The sequence below is a fragment of the Pyrgilauda ruficollis genome, unplaced genomic scaffold, assembly GCF_017590135.1.
Source record: "Pyrgilauda ruficollis isolate IOZ18807 unplaced genomic scaffold, ASM1759013v1 scaffold2, whole genome shotgun sequence".
NCBI classification, from domain to species: Eukaryota; Metazoa; Chordata; class Aves; order Passeriformes; family Passeridae; genus Pyrgilauda; species Pyrgilauda ruficollis.
Window position 1 is genome coordinate 28674736 of NW_024519206.1, and position 22045 is coordinate 28696780.

The 22045-nt window shown below is 34.9% G+C and overlaps 1 protein-coding gene across 1 annotated transcript in view; it reads right to left on the reverse strand.

Annotated features, from left to right (window-relative positions):
* CNTNAP2 (contactin associated protein 2) overlaps positions 1-22045 on the reverse strand; it is a 1012072-nt gene that overhangs the window by 433412 nt on the left and 556615 nt on the right. The window contains exon 9 of the mRNA XM_041466404.1: positions 11439-11588. Within this exon, the coding sequence (XP_041322338.1) occupies positions 11439-11588 (150 nt within the window). The remainder of the gene's footprint in view (positions 1-11438; positions 11589-22045) is intronic.

The window sequence follows — 22045 nt, forward strand, 5'->3', positions numbered from 1 at the left end:
ATGTAATTTTGTACGTAGCTGAACTGAACAGCAGATGTTAAATAGCTTGCTAAGGGTCACACACAGCCATGCTGCAATATATTGAACCCTCTCCAAATCTCTACAGCTTTATTTCCACTGGGGTAGATTTTTAAGAGCATAAGAGGGAAATCCACATTTGTCTTTCAATTTTTAATGAGGCCAGAAAATAAGTTATCAGAAAAGTCAAATAAACACTTATTATCTTATTAACTAAGATAAGAATAACAATTTTTCACCAGAGATAATAAGTACAAAGTGATTCCGTTATGTTAAAGAAGCATGTTTAGGAAATTTGAATTTTAACAATGGAATATAATAATTTAAAAATTATAAATGGTCACTCACTGTAACACAACATATTGAAGAGTAGTAGGGTGCATTAATGAAGAACAAAAACTTTGACTGAAGCAGAAAACTAAAATACCATCTTAAAATTCATGCAGAATAAAGCATCCACCTCTGGTGGATCTGACAATGGGATGCAGGAAAGGGGAATGGGATACACTCATGCAACCCTTTTTAAATTAGGCTTTTTTTTTTCTTTCCAATATATATTTTTAGTGTAAACCCTTCACACATAACAATATAATTCCTAATTAATTTTATTTTTGAATGGTCCATGCACTTAGTAGAATTCCTTCTTTATTTTCATTATATGCAAAGTATTTTTGAAACAGTCTTAAGCTTTTGATGAAAATAAAATACTTCAATTTATTTCACTATGCAAGAGCATCTTACATACGGTTTGCAAGCTTCTGAAATGTTGAAAGTTAATGAAACTGCAGATCAATAGGATTAGAAATGTGAGTCCCAATCATTGTGATCTGTAGAGCAGTAAACTCTAAGGCTGTTTCTGAAACTGCTAATAATCAGATTCTTCCTGCCCTTGCATCTCCTGAAACAGCAAGGCAGAAAATGGAGTGAATTTTTAAAATGAGACTAGTTTCAGAGCAGTTTCATGAAAAATTATGGGTAAGGAAGAATTCTCTGTATGTCACACTCCAAAGAGTAAAAAAGACGTTGGATGAAACAAATTTCCTTAAGAATGCTCTCTGAATGCTGGTATCACCCTCTTCAAAGGATTACCTTTTTTTTTTTCAGCTCAGTAAAATCTAAGTTAGTTCTGAAATTCCATCAGAGTGCACACACATTTGTTCTTGACTCTGAAAACAAATCTAAAAGGAGAAATATAATGACTTGGATAGCTGCCTCACTGTAATGATGTGCTGAGAACACATTCATTAGTCAGAGTCTTTCTCAAATACTCTCAACTAAAGAATAGAATGTAATCTACACTAACTGCTAATACATTTGCAACAGCAGTATTATAGTGAATACTTTCAAAAGATATTAGAATCATGGCAAACCTCTTTGACCCAATTAAGGAAAGTTTTACTGCAAAATTTCCATGGAGATTGTTGGTTGTAGTACTCTTCTGCTTTCTCAATCAAATGTGACTTTTGAAGATCTGTCTTTATTAATTTTAAATTATTAGGTCATTCGGATGCCACAGTATTAATTATACGAAGCATGTATGCAAGCCAAATCAATTTTTTGAGTGTCAGCTACAGTGCCTGAGTATAACTCTGAAAGTGATCAATGAAAAGCTAAAAAGACCTTGCACATGGCATAATCTATTAAGTACTTGCCTACTACGGGTTCAAGTATGGAACAGAGACAAATACAAAACTCTTCATATTTCACATACTTGTATGACATTCAGGATTTTTTTCCTGCAGATGGACTGTACCAACAATGGATTTTGCATCTTCGTTTGAACTTCAGAATGCTGAAGCACTAAATAAAATTAGTTCCATTGAACACATTTTTAATGAGTGCACATATATGCACATGTGGTTGTGTCATTTTGTAGAACCATCCCAGTGGCTGATGGCACATATCAAAAGCAATTTTTGACTAAACAAGAATTCCACTTTACCAAATGATAGGTGGATTTGATATTTTTATATTTCTGGCCTTTGATATAATGAGATATGACTATAGTCTTTTTGCTAATATTTGTAGGATTCTTGAAAAGATCATTCACTGCATTCATAAAGACCTGTCCTATTTGACTTTTGTTGAGATCATAAATATAATAAAATCTCTTTTAAAATGAAATAGGAATATATAACTGACAAAAAAGAGCCCCACTACACTCAGAAAGATTTAAGCTTCATTTATTATTCCAATTGTATAATTCCTCAGTGACCTTTCTTCAACATGCATCAAGATATGCAGTATTCCATCTATGTGCTATCTCAAGATTTTCATCAAGCATCCACAGAATAACTGAGTCATTATCGGCATGAGCATTGTTTACTTACTGCATGATTTTGAAGACACTCAAATAATAAAAGACTCTTCCTTTACAGTTGTGTTGTCCCCTGTACTTCACCAAGGTCTTAATAAGAGGCAATAGTGAATGTGCAATCAGAAAAAATAAGAGACATGGAAAAGCTCTTATCAAGTCAGTGGGGAACATGAATTGCAAATACAATGAGTATAAATAAGAGAGTATAAAAAAATGCAAGAGGGTTGACTATGTGCAACCTGTTCCTATGAATGAAAATCATGAGAATATGGGATGTGTACAACTTATTCCAAAATTCTACTCCATTTTATTATGATGCAAATGAAACCAAAAAAGCCCTAATTAATTACAAATAAACCCCAACATTTACTCTGAAGCTCCACAGATATATCCAGACTTACAGAATCAAATATGAAAATTGGTTTTCAACAACTGACTAAAAAATGTCAAGTAACTATGGAAAGTGTTTCAGGAATTCTGGTCAGTAAGAACAATAAAACTTAGGTATGAAGAGCAGATGAAGCATTTTCAAGCACCACTAGAGCTTGCTTCTTTTTTCATCAGCTACTTGGAAAAAAAAAAAGATTCACAAGGAAATATCCTTAGTGCTCTCTAGAGAGTATTTTTTCTGTTATAGATTAAAGCAAAATACTTCCTACACAGATACAAAAATATGCACACTGCTACACACAGTGCCGCTATTTGACATGTTTTTATTGATGAATAGAAGTTTGCTTACCAAAGGATTTTCAGTCATTATATATTACTAGCCACAGCATCTAATCTGACTTGGATTTGTTGGACTAGATCAAATGATAAGCATGCAGGTCTCACTCCAGAGGCAGAAAGTGTAAAATCACTTGTCAGGACTCTCAGTAGAGTTATGCATGCATTTTGTATGATAGGCAATGAATTCAAAGAGACTAAGGGTGTTCTTTATTGCCATGGAAACAAATCTAGTTTCTCTTTTCTCCAGTTTGTAATATAACCTTGACAGCGACCATCATCTCTCAAAAGTCTCATATTTCTTTTCTTCATTCATAAATACAGGATGTTTTTAACAGCTTCATGGTTAGTATTTATACTAATTCTATCTGAAAGAAATTGCTCTGTCTTAAAGAAAAAACCCAACACGCCCCCAAAAAAAAACCAAAAAAAGGGTCAAAGGATTGCAGCCATTCAGTGAATAAGCTGAATGGCAATGTCTTTGACAGGACTTAATAACACAAAATTGTCTAGCGATTAACTGGTTAACCACCAATTCCCCCCTAAAGATATCATCAATATTGTATATTTAGTACTGCATTATCAAACCTTCTTCACCCCAAATTAAACTCAAAGCAGACATACTTTGACACTTACAAGGTAATTTAATGCAAACTGGGAAGTAAGCCAGTTTCCATCAGCAATCCACACTGGAGATTTGTGCATCTCCAACTTGGTACTTCCTGCTGCAAAGTACTATACAGGTACATTCAGTATTTAGCTGGTAAGTGAAAAAAAAAGTCTTTAAACCTTCTCTTTCAGCTTCACGGTTCCATTTTGCCAATTTATGCAGATAAATCAGCTCTACACCACTGACTGTGAGATTCAATAAAGTTCTTTCTTTGGAAGATATAAGCCTTCAAAATCTGCTTCATGATTTACAAAAGCATCAGTAATAAGTGTTCTTGTTAGAGCTGTAGACTGCCACTTTTATATGATGAGATTTGTTGTCTTCAGTAGAAGGTGATAACAACCTGGGACTGCAGGCATGCAAGGATTTAATTGGCAGCCCTAGACACAAAGGGCTACCTGCAGCTTGCTTATATAGTAGAAGCAGCAGATAGTAATTATAATTGGAGCTCCAATCAGGTTTCATATATGTGACAGAATTTACAATCAGCACTGAGAACTATTCTCCACTCAGACCATATGAGTCAGGCAGGCCTTTTTCTAAATAACATATTTTTGTTCTGCCTCCCACTTTCAGAAACACTACATTTGGTGATATCTGTTTTCTTTCTCTGTTATGCATTTATGACTTATTAAATCAGATTTCAAAAGTCATTAATGTCCACAATCATCTAGATAAGTACAATATTAATAGGTGCCCATTCACTTACTTAAAACATTGAAATGTGACTGAAAATTTGTCTTATGTTTAGAGGTGTGGGAGAAAAAAGGGAGGTCACCAAGGTGATCAGATGGATTGATCACCTCTCGTATGAGGAAAGGCTGAGAGAACTGGATTTTTCAGCCTGGAAATAGAAGGCTAATAGAAGTGACCTAATTACTTACGGCTGACCTAATTGTGGCTTTACAGGATCCGAAGGGAGCCTACGAGGAATATGGAGAGGGATCCTTTACAAGAAAGAGGAGAAATGGCTTCAAACTGAGAGGAGGTTTAGATCAAATGTTAGGAAGAATTTCCTTACTGTGAGGGTGGTGAGACATTACAACAGATTGCCCAGAAAAGTTGTGGATGCCCTGTCCCTGGAATTGTCTAAGGCCAGGCTGGATGGGGCTCTCAGCAATCTAATGGAACATACCACTGCCCAGGACAGAGGGGTTGGAACTACGTTTATCTTCCCTCCCAATCCAAGCCATTCTACGATTCTATGATCCTATGATTTTAAAGAGGAATATCACAGATTTCGCTATGGAAAATGCACTGAGGAGCATGAGTAAGTCTCTCCCCAAAGAAAGGAAAGCCTCTGAAAACAGTATGGCTTATTGATGACACCAGGAATTTACCTCTCCTCATTTCTATTTTTTTTTTTCATGTGTAGATTTGTTGAATTGTGGCTGTGGACAATAAGCACATGCATAAACTTAGCCAGGATACCCTTGAGAAACAGTTAAAGTTGGTGGAAGTGTTATTCCAACATTAATTAGCATTCTCCACTACTTGGAAGTATGATTATTTTCACAAAACAGAAAAGCATATGTGTTTATTTTTTACATCACAATTCAAGACACACCTACAGACATACTTGTGATTCCTAATGAAATCAATAGACTACATTGTGTTACATGTTCTAAAGCCATAGAGCTCTAATCACTACTGACTAATGATTAGTACTGGTTAACATTCCTACCAACTTTCACTGCTTCTTGAAATGCCTGCCCTTTCCTTTCTAACAGTATTTTTTTTCACTTACTGGTACCAAAAACCTTGTTGCTTGACCTAATAAAGCTAATAAAAAGGGCCATATAGAATACAGGTATAATTTTCACTTTTGAGTATGTCTCCAATACCTTTCTTCTGGGTCTTTAGCAGAAATTTTCTTCTCCAAAAGTGTTTGCTTTAGAAGAAGTGTGGATAATTTTTACAAGCACTTTTCCTTTTTGTTTGGAGTCAAGATCTACACTAGATAGGGAATTTCCCCTATTTTTATTTTAATTTTCTGGAATACTCAGAGACTGGAACAATTTGCTTCAGACTAAGACTCAAGGAACAGTATGACTACTATACTTAGTAATAAAGGAAGTAAATAATATACTCACAGAATTAGAGACAATAGAGTTCCATAAAGTCAATTAAATCCTTTCCCTGTCCATGCAGGTTTACTTTCTATGGTATATATTCTTCCTCATTCTTTGTTCTTTCTTGGTTTTAAATGACAGCAAGAGTAAACAAAATGTATTGAAAATTTTGATGTTCTCTTTTCTGCTACAAACATTTACTTTAGTGTTTCGTAGAAAATAAAGTGAAAGAGATTTAGTTCCTATGCTTTATTTTTTGAGAAACTTCTAGATATATATTCTGTGGCTAAAATCTTCAGCTTAACAAGAGATTTATGTTGTAACAAGGAGAGCACTTTTCAAGACTTCATCCATTTATATTTCAGTGGTTAGACATTTCTCATATTTAATAGACCTTTACTCAAAAGCTGAAGTTATTCCAGCAAGACTCATGCCCCCATACATACATTCCTAAACTGCCATTACCATGCATTTCATCTTTTATTTGCTTGCACATTGTACCAGCTTTTTGCCTGCACCTGTTTTTCTTCAGGACATCAATCTATCTCCAGTATTTCTGCTTGTACTGTTGTATAAAATGTATTGGTGGATTGGCATATTGACATCACTGACATAACTGAAAATTAACCAGAGAAAGTTACCATTATTTTATTGGTCTCATTTTTCTAACTTTCAAATTATCTGAGTGAAATAAACAAAAATTTAAAATTATGAAAAAAGCATAAATCTCAAAGAGTTAATGGGAAATGATGATCAACTCCCTTCAGTTCTGTTAGTTATATAAAGGGAATGTGAATGCAGTTGTACTTCCTTATTCATAGTACAAGTGATATGATGAAATAATAAAGAATTTCAATCATGTACTAAATACCAGAGAGAGGTTTACAATTGCCTGCCATCTAATTTTTTCTTTTCCTTGCTACAAGCACTTCCTTTCTTTGCTCATGTTTATAAATTTTGCATATCTGCATTCTTTGCTCGTGTATTGACTTATAAACATTCCAGATTTAACAATCCAAGGTATGAGGGCTGTTAAAATAGACGACTTATTCCAATTATTTTATTTCCATTTCATGTGTTTACCATTATTTCGTAGGTCTGACTTGGGAGCATACCTGAAGATTAATGTTAAAGACACAAAAAAATCACATTATACCCTGAGTTACTTGGAATTTCCTCTGTGTTCTCCTCATGGATTTGTATTTGAGTTTACAGTAGCATTATGATCATGAGAAGAAAGATTTCAAAACACACTCAACACTCTTTCCACAAGAAATGCAAATTTGAGCATCATGTCTTGTGGTCCTACATGCAAAAGAAAACCCAAACTACTACAAACAACAAATGGGCAGCAAAAGTGAAGCCCTGACATATAAAAAATCTGCAGAACAGATCAGCAAAAATACAAATTCAACCAAACATTGTTACTTATTTATATGTAAGAACTTTCAGATTTGCAGGAATGAAGTCAGCAGAGACTTTTTTATTTTTTAGGTAACAGATAATATGAATTGCCATTAGCTGGGTCTCATTTATTTGTTGTGACACCTAAAAACTCAGCTTTGGTTTTGCTGAACAAATTTGAATTTGAATTTGAGCTACAGAAACATGCCCCCCCACTCAACAAAACCAGCAAAATGACCCCTTCCTATCTGATAATACTTGCAATTATCATACTTCAGATGCTTTTTAAAAGCCAGTGACACTACCTAGGAACTGTGGCCATGACTGTAATGACTGTTCATTAAAACCATCCGCACAATTATAACAATGGGTAACAATGAAAAATTTAGACACACCACACAAACGTCTTTAAGAAGGAAGAGTTCACAGAAGAGCCCAGGAAATGTGAAACATAGGAAGGTAATTTTTCTCCTAAAATTCCCTCCTCCTTCCATTACGTCTGATTTTATGGACTTTTAGACGAACACAACTTTTCAAAATGAATTCTACTCCAGGAACAGGACTCCATGTGTTTTGCAGAGAAAGGGAGGACTTTCTAAACACCTTAGACTGGTGTCCCATAGGAAACTTACTGCATATTCCCTTCACCTTTGCTTGTCAGAAAAAGCAGCACAGAGTGGATTGACTGATCCTCACAGCACACCTTTGATCTCAATGAAAATTTAGCACTCATACTAAAAACTCTCCCATCCTTGAGCCAGTGAAAAGGAGAGGAAAAGTAGACACAATTAAAAAGAAATGCCATAGAAACAAGTCAAAATTATGTCCCTAATCAAGTATTTCCTATGGACATCAGGCAGCTATTAGGTGGTTTGGTGAAAGCTTAGGATGCTTCACAAAAGCCCTTTATCTCCCACAGTGCAAACGAGGTTAATGGACTCATTTTCACTCTGAGATTCACTTCCTCTGTTCTGTTTCTTTGTTTTATGCAGATAATTGGAAACAACTAAGAAACATCATTCTCTAGAGCTTAGTAGGGAAGGGAAGTTCACTTCTTTCCAAAAACACAAATTCAAAGAAGAAAAAGAAGGAAAATAAAATCAGTGGGCAGAAAATAAGTTATACAGGAGGGCAATAGGCAATTAGCACCTATCCTCCCACATTCACACAATCTACAGAAATGGCTCATCTTACACAGCTTCCCCATACTCTTTAGGCTTGAATAAAACATCACTACTGTCTATCCCTTGGGAGGATCTCAGTATTCCTGGGAGATGGCACTGGAGAGGCACAAAGCAAGGGGAAAAAAAAAAGATTTTAACAGTACTGAACATAATATTCTCTGACAAAGAAATGAATAATACTCCTATACTTAGTAGTAAATGTACTAGTTACTTTTCTAGTTTTTCAAAACTAGAAAAGTTCGTTCTACAACCAGAAGTCACAAAATATTCTGGTTTCCACATCTCCTTTATTCAAATGCTACTGCATATGTTGTAAAAATTTGTCTGTGTTAGTCTATGACAAGCATTTTTGAGAAAATATTGTACTGCAGTGTTGAAATGCAACTTCTAAATCTTTTCTTCAGCAAAGACAATAACATTTCCTGTAGTACACATTTGATGTATTGACACCAGGAAACAGGAAAATAAAGAGGCTCGCTTATTCTGGAAAGGGAAAGTTTGGAGAACAAAACACTTGCAAACATATAGTAGCTCCTTCAAAGATTAAGTAGGCCATCAAAGAGTGTTCAGAGCATGCTAGAAATGCTGTACAACCTCTCCAAACAAAAATTCAATGGACTGAGTTTTATCTGTATTTTGAAAGGTCAAGAAATATAGCAGTGGGATTGGATGAAAATCATGAAACTGCTATCTTCAATCTCATAATTTAACTTCTGCATCTACTATATATCTTTATATTTCATAATGCAAAGGTTTAACAGTGTAAGTATATGTAACTATCATATTCAATTCTTTAGCAAAGAAATCCAGATTCATTTTCAAAATGAAAACATATAATCACCAAAGAATTGATGATTATTTCTGGCAGCCATCTAGCATTGTATAGATGGTTACTGCCCTCTGAATTCAAGAAGCTATCACTTTGTAAACAACTAGGTGCATTTGCAGCAAATAAGTGTTTGATGCTTTCTTATCTGAAATTATTCCTAAGGAAATTAATATCTTTGATGACCACCTGGCACAAATTTTTGAGATTCCCCACTATTCTCCTTCTCTATAGTCTCTTGTAAATGTTATTTGTTTAAAGCCATGACTTGGAGTGCTTCTAAAGACAAGTAATGAGGAAAATGTACATTTTCAGGGAACAGAACAAAAATACCTTTGACTTATAAGATGCAGGTCATGAATACAAAGGTTAGGTTTCTAACATGCCTCCAAAAGACTGTCTTAAAGGCTGCAGCCTTTAATGTATTATTTATATATACATAAATAAATAACATACATTTATATAGAAATATTCATGTGGGAACATAATATTATAAATGGGTTCTATAAGTTAAGCTTTCTCAGATTCACAGCTTCTGACAGTTTATGTGAGTAAGCAAAGTGTTGCAAATGCAGATTTTGAAATAAACTTGTGACATGAAGGTAAGGACACCACTGTTTTTTTGACATAACTTTAGAAGACCTTTCTGAGGACAAAAGATACTAAGGAAAAACAAACATCCCATAGTTTGTGTAACAGGACCATGCATTTGCATGAACAGATGTGGGAATGAGACTTCAGGGATTTCATGATTGACTTCCATATCCCACCAGAACAATATCTGCATGCACACTTGTTTTTTTTATGGAAGAATGGTATAATTATAAAGTACAGGTCAGCAATGACAAATCAAGCAAATTTCATAGTCCAACTGAAATTACATCAAATCAACCTGACTTTTGACCGAGAAAGGGTACAAAAGCCACCTGGAGAATCTAGACAATCTATCCCTCAAAGAGAGAGAAACAGAGGTAAAAGACATTTCAGAAGAAATCAGTCAATCTCTCTCCAGAAATGTAATAGTGATCTGGGGATTTTACCTATCAAAATTAATAGAATTTAACACTTGATGTATTATATGCAGCAATTCTTCTCATTGTCTCCTATGTGTGCTTAATAACTTCATTTAATTAGAATATCACAGACTGTTCTGACAAATTGAACATACTATGTTTTGACAACAAAATAATTTTCACACTTTAGCATGTGGAAACTGCCTATACTAGAACTCTTATTTGAGGAAATAGGCTAAAAATACAATATTAGCTGAATTACAGATATTGGAAAATAGGCATGTTACAGCAACAGGAAGTTTAACTCTTGTGACAGACCTTTAATTTGATAACAAAATGAAATGCAAACAACCTTGAAATTACTGTTTTCCCTTTCTATTTAGAGTACTTCATGTAACACTAAATTTCCATTCCTTGACTACTGTTATCACTATTTATAGTATCACATTTATATTTTATTTTTATTAGACATGCACCTTGTAAGTTTTAAGGAAATCAGTTCTTAACACTGATAAATTATGCTTTTAAAATTTATGTTCTCTGTCTGAAGAATTCATGCTCAACCTCAAATGTGTGGCACACTTCAAAAGTGCAACCTGCATTTTTTACGGATCAAAAATATTTTTGATACACAAACAAACTTTAAATATAGAAATTTAAATGCCAGTTTTAAAAATCCAAGTCTTTTGATGCCTTTTTTGATTTTCATAAGGCTATCATAGAAGACCAAGCACAATAAATATAAAAGGCACAATTTTTACCACCCCTTTTTAGTATATGGACTGTCACCAAACAAAAATACTGAACAGTCTAAGGCTTCAACCGATGAGAGCTTCTCAATTATCCACAATCATGACAGCACTTAAAAATCAGCAAAAAAATCAGGACCTGTCCTGAACAATTATTTATTTTTTTCCTCTTCAGGATTTCAAACTTAAAAGGTTAAGTTTATTTCTAAAGTGTAGAAATAAACTTAAGAAATAAATAGAAATAAACTATTAAGAGTGCCTTTTCTGAAATGTTCAGAGATCTGAGAAATCATTCCAAGCTAGACTGAAAGTGAAATTAAGTGTAGTATTGTACACCTAGGCTTTTACCCCATAAGAAGATACACATAAATGAATTACATCCTGAGCTCCATTTCACCTGTTATTTACATTAAAAGACAACAGCACTTTAGGCATATATTTGTTTTGCTATTTTTTTACCTCCAAAGAAATATTTTTCTCCTGTCTTGACTTGTAGAGGGCTGTTAGTTCGAACAGCTGAAGCTTCATCGCCATCAATGGTGAGGACAGCAAAATTTTCCTTAGCCAGGAATCGAACTTCATGCCACTGCCCATCATTGAGACCAGAGCCTATGAAGAACAAAAAAAAAACCATTGCAACATTTTACTTATTCCAATATTAATTATCTCTAAGTGTTTTGTGTGTCTCTTTCTTTTGTGTGGCTCATTATATAAGGTTTACTAAAGGTTACTGCAGAAATGCAATCATTTTAGTGGGATAATGAGGTATTGTTACTAAAGTGACAGTTACAAAGAAATCCACATTATATCATAAATACAAGTCTTGGAACTACTGAAGTGTCCATGCTCACAGGCATAACAGTATCTAACCTTCCCTATCAAAAGGTCATATTCTGCATTTTCCTAATAAAGAATATGTCTTAATTGTCTCTATGATTAAGCTCTGAAGGAAAAGATATTGATTCATCCATTTAACTATAGTGAGTAAGCGTGCCAAAGGGCACAGTATGCTCATGTTAGGCATATATCGCTTTAGATATTTCCAAGAAAAGGGAAAGGAAAAAATAGGAGGGAAAAAGGCTCACGAAGGTGGTGAATTCACAGCTAATGGGGATGTAGGGCTACTCAGAGAAGAGGAAAACAGAGGAAGGCACTATCACAGAGGAACTTCATAACCAGCATATTTCTGAAAACCCCACAATCTTACAGGAGCACCGTCCTCCAAACACTGGCAGCAGTGAAGCAGATGGAATTGTTCATTCATTCAGGTCTTTTAAAACCCACAGAATTTATACTTCTAATGTTGTTTCCAGCAGCTGGCAGAAAGCCAGTTTGCCTGGCACATGAAAAACTGCCAAAGGGTGCTGGTTTGTTCTACTCATTTCCCTGCAGACAAGTTATGCTGGGTCAGCAAGTGAGTAGCAAATGCTGTAGTAAAAGCAAACTGCAAGTGATGGCACCTCCTACAAGCAACATTTTCTCCACCTAGATAAAGTCACCTTAGCAAAATGTCATTTGCCAAAATAAAGCACAATGCAATGTAATAAGGTGTTTCTAAAATTAAGTGGAAAGCAAAATGTCAGCAGAAGTATAATGCAACATAACTTTTCAAAATATTCAAAAGAACGTTGCCTTCTATGAACAAAGAATAGTAGGCACAGCAAATAAAACAGGGTGCTTTTCTCATAATAGTCTCAGAAAATTCATTAGTATGAATAAAAGTAGCAGAAGCCTCATGAAAATGTATCAGTAAGAAATCTAATATACCAAATATGAGGGATTTTTTTTCTGTTTGTAAGCTCTTTATTTTCATTACATTTGAAAAAGAAGAAACTGAAAAAACATATAATTATAACCCAGATAAAATTAATTTTCACTGATAATAAACTAAGAAAGAAAAATACACAATTTTGCATAGACTTCCAAACCAAAATTGTTACAGCATTTGCTACTACAACTGAAGCTTATCAGAACATACTTAAAACCCCAATTTTCCAGTCTGAGATGACCTAATATTAAAAAATCGATTTTATATTTTTATCGAGCTATTCAGTATTACCTTGAACTGAATAACAACTGGACAAAAATTAAGAATTGGCTATTAAAACATGGGGCACAAAAGCAGTGGCATGAGCTGTTCATCACAAGGGGAGGTATAAAACCCTCTCTGGAAAGCGGGATATTGCAGAAACCAAGACACAGCAGTATATGAGACAAGGTGCACAGCTGAGCACAGGCAAGCCCCTCAGCCTCAGGCAGGGAGAGGTGAGAGGAAGTGGGTCAGAAACGGCCCTGCCAGTCCCAAGGGAGAGTGAGAGCAGGGAAGGAAGGGATTCTGGCCCCCAGAGCAGAGCAACAGCTCAAGAGAGCAGGAGCAGCAGAGTTCTGGTCTTATCCCTGCATCCCCTCCTGTGCTGCTCAGGAACAGGATATAGAAGAGTTGTGACTGAGGAAGCTGAGCTCCAAGAAGAAGGAGGAAGAAAAGTGTTGTTTTAATGATTATCTCTGTTTCTCGCTACCTAGATCTATTTTAATTGGCAATGAATTAAATTACTTTTCACAAGCTGAGTCTGTTTTGCTTGCGAATGTAATTGGTACATGATCTCCCTGTCTTTATTTCACTCCATGAACTTCTCAGTCCTATTTTCTCCCCTTGTCCTGTTGAGGAGTGGGAGTGAGAGAACCCACCATGACAACTGATGGAGCTAGAGACAGAGGAATGTGCTATGAAATTGGAAATTCATTGCATTTCATATAATAAGGCTAAGCTCACCATCCTCACCTCTTGAGGATACTCCTTCATAAAAGAATGAACTGAAAGTACTAATGAGAAAAGTTTTTTAAGTTAAATAAGGCATGAGATGCAAAATACTTCAGTTATTTTAATCTGTACTTTTGTATTTTGTGTTTGTACTGTGCTGTGCCCATGTGCAGTGAAGGGAAAACCCCGCAAGCTCACCAGCAGCACGCTGGGAAACTGAACATTACAATGACTCAAGGCAAAAAGCAGGTGGAGGGAAGGTGGATGAGAAGAGCAGGTGGCTCTCCTGAGCAGAACAGGAAATGAGAGCACGAGGAGAGCTGCAGGTTAAAAGGAAAGTGATTTCATGCATTCTCTCTGTGTGCATAGCATTTAGCAAGATATACTAATGGGACACATTGCTGTCTGGAAGCTGCTTGCTAGAGGCATGATTGGAGAAGCATTGGTTTTTTGACTGTATTAAAAATATCTGCCCCTACAAGTTAGCATCATTCCTGTCAGTCCCTGAAAGATGACACTGTTTCTGCTTTATGAATTCTTCAGTGTATTGATACAAAATAATCATAAATTAAGGCTGTTTACTTAGCTAGAGGTATTACCCATCCTCATGGACCTTTGCAGTATGACAGTAATATTCCCAATTGTTCTGGCTCAATGTTGTCTCAAAAATTCTTGTACAATTTTATTTTTGCTTAGAAAACTTACTGGTACATTTTTTCTTGTGGAGTTTACTGATGAATGCTAATGAGGATTGCTCGTTACTACTCAGCAAATACTCACTATTGTCTTTACAGAATTGTGCTCGCCAGTCAAAACACGAAAAGTACCTTTTATCTCTGCCACTGTTTTTATCTGATTTGTGTCAGGAACCTAAATTATTCTTGGGATATATATATATATATAAAAAATAGGGGATAAATTTGTATAGCTGCATGACCTTTTTTTATTGTAATATTTTATTACAACCCTCATGTATATAAGGATTATTTTTGCTTGCTGAGATTTTTCTCTAAACCAAGACTCATTAGTAAGAGTAGATAATGTCTCCTTACAATAAAAGAATTTTCAGCTGGAAAGTTTAGGATGACCTACATCCCAAATGCACAATGATGGTTTCTCATTGCAGTTTAATTTCCTCATCTGAGCTGATACATATATTTATTTGTATTCCTTTTCTTCTTACTCTTTTTTGGTATGCAAGTTGAGAGAAAAAAAGAAAAGAAATACATATTGCTGCCACCACAAATTCCCTACTGAGCTCTGGAAAAGAGGGTTTCATATGCAAATTAAATATCTTAATGAAATGCATTCTCTCTATGTAGGTTTTCTATTTAAATGACATTATTTTAAAAGTAGGACTCTTGAGTTAGGCACTTTGATTGAACAAGAAGAAACAGATGTTTTGCTTATTACAGACATGGAAGAATAACTAGATTAACAAATACTAAAAAAGTACAAGGGTTTAATACATAATGGAGAACTCAGAAAGATAACATCTGGTTGAGTTTTGCCTCAGGGAAAACTATAGTAGCAAAAGTCTCAAATTCTTTTATGGATAACCTTGTGTGATCAAATCTTCCTTTAAAAGGTACTGACCCATGCAGTGACTACCAATGAGTGCTAGCTTATACAGTCTGCTGATGTACATGGACAAAATTCTTCTGAAGTTAACACCATAACATCTGCCACATCAGAATAGAACCTTGTCTTAATTTTGATATAGGACTGTAACCCAAAATTCAGTTTAAATGTAAAGAAGAAAACAAGGAAAGAATATTATCATTATCTCCATGAAACACTGGAGCAATGCAAGGCTATGCAGCTGCCTATGGGTTGTTAGTTCCCATTGCTGTAGTAAATATTTTGTATTGTAATTTCTTGCATATTCTACTAGGAGATGAAGCCCTCAATACTCAATACTGAAGACAGAGGGAAAGGTTTGTTTGTTACTGCTTTCATTTTAGGCAGACAGAACCATGTTTCAGGATGGTGATGTAATTGTTATTCCTGCTGTACCTCACCAACTCAGTACAATTTTGCACTAGTATTTCTGACTATAAGAAAAAAAGACGACAATATTTTGTTTGAAACATTCAACTGTGTTCAAATATACAGCAGTATATGCCATGAATATTCAATCAGAAAAAGATAAAATATAATCACCAGATGTAATTACATGATCTGTGCTTTTTCAGTATTTAGCACATTGCCATTTTAAACTGGAAAAGCAAAATCACAGCTCCACCTAAAATAATATTTTAGATAGTTTCTTCAATAAGCCGTCTAAGTATGCAATCTGTTTTAGGACTTTTGATTCAATAAGCCGTCTAAGTATGCAATCTGTTTTAGGACTTTTGATTCAGAAAATATATTTTTATTTTAATTTTTATTCATTTTTTGGCTATCCTGATGAGCAGTAAGATAAGACAGTGTAAAATGCAGTCCTTGAAGGTATTTTGATGATGGAAAACCTTGTTTTCCAACAGAAACAAAACGGCCAGGCTAAATTTTGTCCTCATGTTTAAGCTCAGAGTTCTTTTTTAAGTTGAGTAGTTGGAAAAATGTTCCAATTTTGCCTGTTGGTGATATCTAATTTATACTGTTTTTGCTCTGCAAGTTAATACCAGAAGATAAAAAATGAGAATTCAGCTTTATATGCATCTCTAGCCTTGTATGTATAGGATGCATTTTTGAAAGGGTGGGTAATTTTCTTGTTTCCACAGTTAATACTGTTGTGTGGGAAACAGAAAATATAACAATTATATAAATCTACAACACTGCATAGTCTTTATGATAATCAAACATATTCTTATAAAAGGCTTGACTACTAGTGATTTCAATGTAATGAATCATAAACCTGGCAAATAATGGTCAAATTCATAAAGATTTCTTTTTGTTCTGTCTCTTACTGAAAAGTAATAAAAACAGATAAAATAGTGTTTGCACTTCAATGACAGAAAAAAAATATTCACAAATTCTATGTTTAGACACTTGTAGAATCTTGTGCAACTCCTGAAAAAATTTTAGCTTTTCAAGCACAGGATTTTCCTCTCCTCTCTCTTCTGTTCTTGACACATTCTTTATTCTCATTTAAAAAAATAAAATTAAATTGTTAAATTTTGTCCTAAACATGAAAATACATACACTTGGAAATTAGAATATTGATGTGTGTTTCAGCTTGCAGAAAGAATGCTGTTAGAGATCAAACACAACTTTTGCCACTGCTCTTTTCCTCTATTCCAGTCAATATCACATCAGAAAATCAGAAAATGTTGGTTCTCAAAATGCCATCTGTGCCCCGGAATTGCATAAGACACCTGCTCAATGGCAATCACCTCCATAAATGGCTCCTGAATTAATCTTTACTAAGAAACAGGCAATGGTCACTCATTATTTATGAGGCACGATTACTAATCAAAATATTATTTAGCATAACCCTTATGCTAACTTAGCGTATTACTTATTATTTAGCATAACTGTTCTGAACTCCCCAAAACTATTTGCAGAGCAGCATCTATCTGCCTTTTAGCTGGCAACAGTATAATTATCGTACAACATCGTCCTCCACACCCAGACAATCATCATCACTGAGACTTGAAGACATTTACCTACGTCTAAGAGCACCTAGAACAAAATCAACTTTCTTTACTTAAACTAGGAACATGACAATGGAAAATATGATCTATTATTAGGAGTCAAACAATTTCAATAATCAAATCTGGCAATTTAACTCTGCTTTATCCTACATACAGACTTTATAAAAGAAACCTCCAGATTTTTTTCTGAAAATTTGTTTTCTTTTTTTCCTTGTAAATTATAAGAAGTAAACCATCTTAGAAACATCATTATACTTATAAATCTTTAACTTCATTTTATAATTTTAATCATCATCTGCTAGATACCATACTGCACTGAATTATTATTTTTATTTGTTAAGCATCATAATATTTTGATAGGTGAGTTAACCAGTACTATCAATCTTATGAAATTTTAAGATACTTGTTTTGTGGCTATTATTCTATCATACTTCATTTAACTTTATTTGGGAAGGCCTTTCTGAATTTGAAACCCTTTTATATCACTACAATTATTTATATTTATTGTATATTTATTTTTAAATGGCTAAATTTGAAAAGAATAGAGCAACTAAACATCAGTATTTTTTCTTATCTTTGGACTAATCAAGTCCAGATGCCTACAAAACAATGACAGAGAAAATTCTTATTCTTGGCACATTCTGGCTAAACAACACAAAAAAAAATAAAATAAGTAGATATTGCAGACAGGGGGTGAATCTGTAACTTTTAATTTCACAATACTGAAGTATTCAGGGAAGATTCAGAACCATAGACTAGTAGTATTTCCCTAGATTTTCTTACTAGTTCCCAACTTAAACACTTTCACTTTAGTGTAAGCAGCATACTTAATTGCAAACAGAACAGAACTCAATGCAGAGGATTTTGTTGGTAAGAAAAAAGGAGGTACAGAAAAAGCAGAAAAACTCCATTGAACTAAAAGGGAATTGACATTTTTTGACCAACAGCTGAAATTAAGTGTAACATTGTTTTGATATTTTAAATGCTTGAGACAAGCTTACCAGCCTGGGCTCTGAATCAACAAGAATATTTAAAAAACAGTTTTTAGTAGGAGATTACTCAAGGGTATAAAAACTGTGCACATCTTAAAGTACTCTGGCAAAGTGAAGCCTAAATATGTCTCAGATATCCAAACAGTTCTTTCAATGCACCTTTTGTGGTCATCAATGCATGACTGAGAGTTTGAAGTATATGAAGGGAGAAGAGGTGACTGAGTTTTATCACTTAACTTGTGGAACACAAAACCAGCTTTTATGTTGCTCATTTGGCAATACTTTCAAATCAGCACCTGTAACACTCTCATTATGCTCCTGCTTAGAAGATACAGAAAACTCTAGGCTCCAGAGTTTTTCAAAGGAAATTTGCAAAGCAGCCCTCTTCTGTAGCTTAATACCATTATACAAAAATTCTGTATATAGTTTTATCTTCATTGTACATAGGCCCCTCACAACAAATAGGAGAACCATTGCAATTTTTCCTTCTAAATGAAATCTAGCACTATTTACAAGGATTTGCTTATACCTCTGCCTCTGCCCTAGAGGCATGAACTGTAGAAAAAGCAAACCCACTGCTCCCAACTGAAAAAATTACTAAACGTCAACATTATCTCGCAAATACCAATGACCAATTTATTAGTGTTTCTTCATGATCTATTTTTAATTAAACTCAAACGACATTAAACCATTTTTAATTTAAAGCCATTTGTTTTTTTTTTAAACTTGGAATACTCCACTGCCAGAACCAACCAGTGCTACATATGAAAACTGATTTTCTTTGAATGACTTTCCATGGGGTGGTTGAAACCCTGTTAATGACACATTGAGAGTGGACTTAACCTTGCTGCAGACCAGTTCTGCACCCAAAAACAAATCCAGAGAACTCTGCACAGCAGAAGACATTTTTGTGCATGAACCAGGGTCCTATAGAGGCAGAGGTAAAAATTCACATGCAAACTGAATTGTGGTTTTAGTTTGTTGCTGAAGTATGTATAGAGCAAATATTGCAGTTGTCCCCACATAGTGGACTTTGTTTTGTATTAGTAAAAGTCTCCATGCCTGAGGGCATTATTTTCTTCAGATGAAATGAAGCCCAAACTCACAAACTTCAGTCTCATGTGCGAATGACTTTGCATGGACTTTGAGGTCTCAGCATGAGCTGTTCTGCTCTGTTGTTCACTCCTATTGTGCTGCACTGCTGGCTACTGAAGACAGAGCCAGGTTCAAAATGTTGAAAGAATTTACTTTGGACATTGGGATCTTGATTTGAAAAGAAAACAGCCTGTTCTCTTCAATCAGAATCCCTAAGGAAAATGTGATAAAACCCTTCCATAGCACTCTGCAAGGGAGAAGTTCAAGATGCTCCTTGCTCCAAGAAGAAAATATTTTCTCCATAATTTGCATGTATTTGCTGTCACAGATCACTATTTCTATTGTGTTAAGTAGTTGTATGTTTTTCAAAACCATGAAAGCTGACAGAGAAAAATAAACAATAATGTTCTTAGCAAACAACAATAAAGTCTTAAACTAATGATAATTTCAAATTATCCACTTTCTCAATTAAAGTTATTTTTTAATAGAATCATAGAATCACTAAAGCTGGTAAAGACATCCAAGATCATGGAGTTCAGCCTTTGTCTGAACAGCATCATGGCAACTAAACCACAGAACTAAGTACCATTTCCAGTTGTTCCTTGAACACTTCCAGAATGATGATGCCACCATCCCCCTGGGCAGCCTGTTCCAATGTTTAAACACAGTTTCAGTGGAAACATTCTTCCTGATACCCAATCTGAACCTCCCCTGGCACTGCTTGAGGCTATGTCCTCTTGTCCTGTTTGTACAGGACAATATTGTCATTATACATTCTGTTTTCGTTATTAAGAGCACAGTAGCAGGCAAACATAAAATATATTCTATCTCAAAGGGAGACACAATAAAAATATTTGGATCTTAGGGAGTTGTTTTCCAAGAAAACCATAAAAACATAATTTAAAATGCTAGCATTGTATGACTGCTTTACATTTTACTGAATATTGCCTTTCGCGGACTGTTCTTGGACAAGGCAATTTAGATCTCAGTGTCAAGATAGCCTGTACTCTGACTCTGTCCATTACTCTGTCCTACGTTTTAAGAGTGTATTTCCTGTGTTCATTTATGAGAAAGTATCTAATAAGAGCAGCCTTTCAGCATAAAAGAAGTTCTAAGAAGTGAAGAAACTTGAAAATGCCTCCAGCTCCTCTGCTTCCCTGCCAGTTTGATATGGCAGTATTCCCTCTCACATGCATTTTTCACTAGGGCTTGTCGAAGTGGAATACATTGTTTAAATGACAACCTCACACCTTTGAAAAGGTATCAGACCACCTATTCTTCAAATAAAGAGTGCCCTATTTGCTGCTTCTTAACAGCATTAGCTGAACAATGTCAGTGGAGTTTCCCCAGACTCCTGGAAAATGAGGAATGACTTCACACCCAGTAAGAGAGAAAAGGCAGGTCTTTCAAATACAGCCACACAGCAGTGGATCTTTCAGCACAGCAGTGAGATCAGAGCTAAGCGCTGTTACAGTGCTGGGTCCTAGAGGAGGTACCTTTGAAATGCAGAATTAATCCATTGGCTGTAAGAGAGGACAGCCAGGACAGAGCAGCCCTGTCAATATAATTTATAGGACACTGGAACGGCTGACATGGGAAAACATGAGCTGACATGGAAAAACACACTGATGCATTCCCACATGCACATGATATAAGTATCTGCTAGTCAGTATCAGAGGGATTGAGAGATCTGAAACTGTGATGTTACCATTACAATTATAAAATCATACGTCTCAGAAATAATAATAATAACTATAAGCATTAAAGAGCCACAAATACCTCTTTGTCCTTTTGGTACAGGGAGTTCCTCTGGGGTTAATGTCACTGATGAGGAAATTGCAATGGTGAGCTAATTAAAAATGCCTCTGCTGAAGTCCTGAACTTCCCAGTATCTGTACCAGATGAGAATTTATGCCAACATAAAGAAAGCCCCAAGTTTTCATGGAGCTGGATTAGATGAGTTGCAGTATCCTTCATATCTACCCGCCTGTGATAATAGAAATCCTTGGAATGGAGAGGCACTCACTTTTCCCAGTCACCATTACTACTGGATTTCATGATAAAAATATTGCTCCCAACTCAGGTTACACATTATGTACCCACTCATAATTACTGAATATGTTCTGACAGTGAGGGAATCAACCTAAATTAATAACTTCTGAGCATCAAGTAAGTTGTTAGAACAAACTTCTGCCTTGAAATGCAGTTTCACTCATGCATCTGCATCGATCTTTTTGTGAATAGAAGGACCAGCAGTTTGTAGAGTAGGCAATTTTTTATAGAATTTTTACAGAATTAATTTTTTTTTTTAATTTCTGAAGAAGGCACTCAAGCCAAAGATTCTAACTCAAGTATGAAGGTTGTACATAGATTGTAATTTTGTTTTTTGTTTCTTTTTCCTTCAGGCATTTTGTTAAGGGGACAAATGATAGATTCTAACAGTTCAACAGTTTTCGTACAGTACTAACACACACTTCAAAAACTTTTTAAGCTCTTTGCTGACCACACAATTGTAATAACCACTTTATTATTGCTTTTTATTTTACCAATGTCTTTATTTATTTTTTCTTTGTTCTAGTGGGCAAAAGAAGAAATAAATTTTACCAGAAATTTTGTCTTATC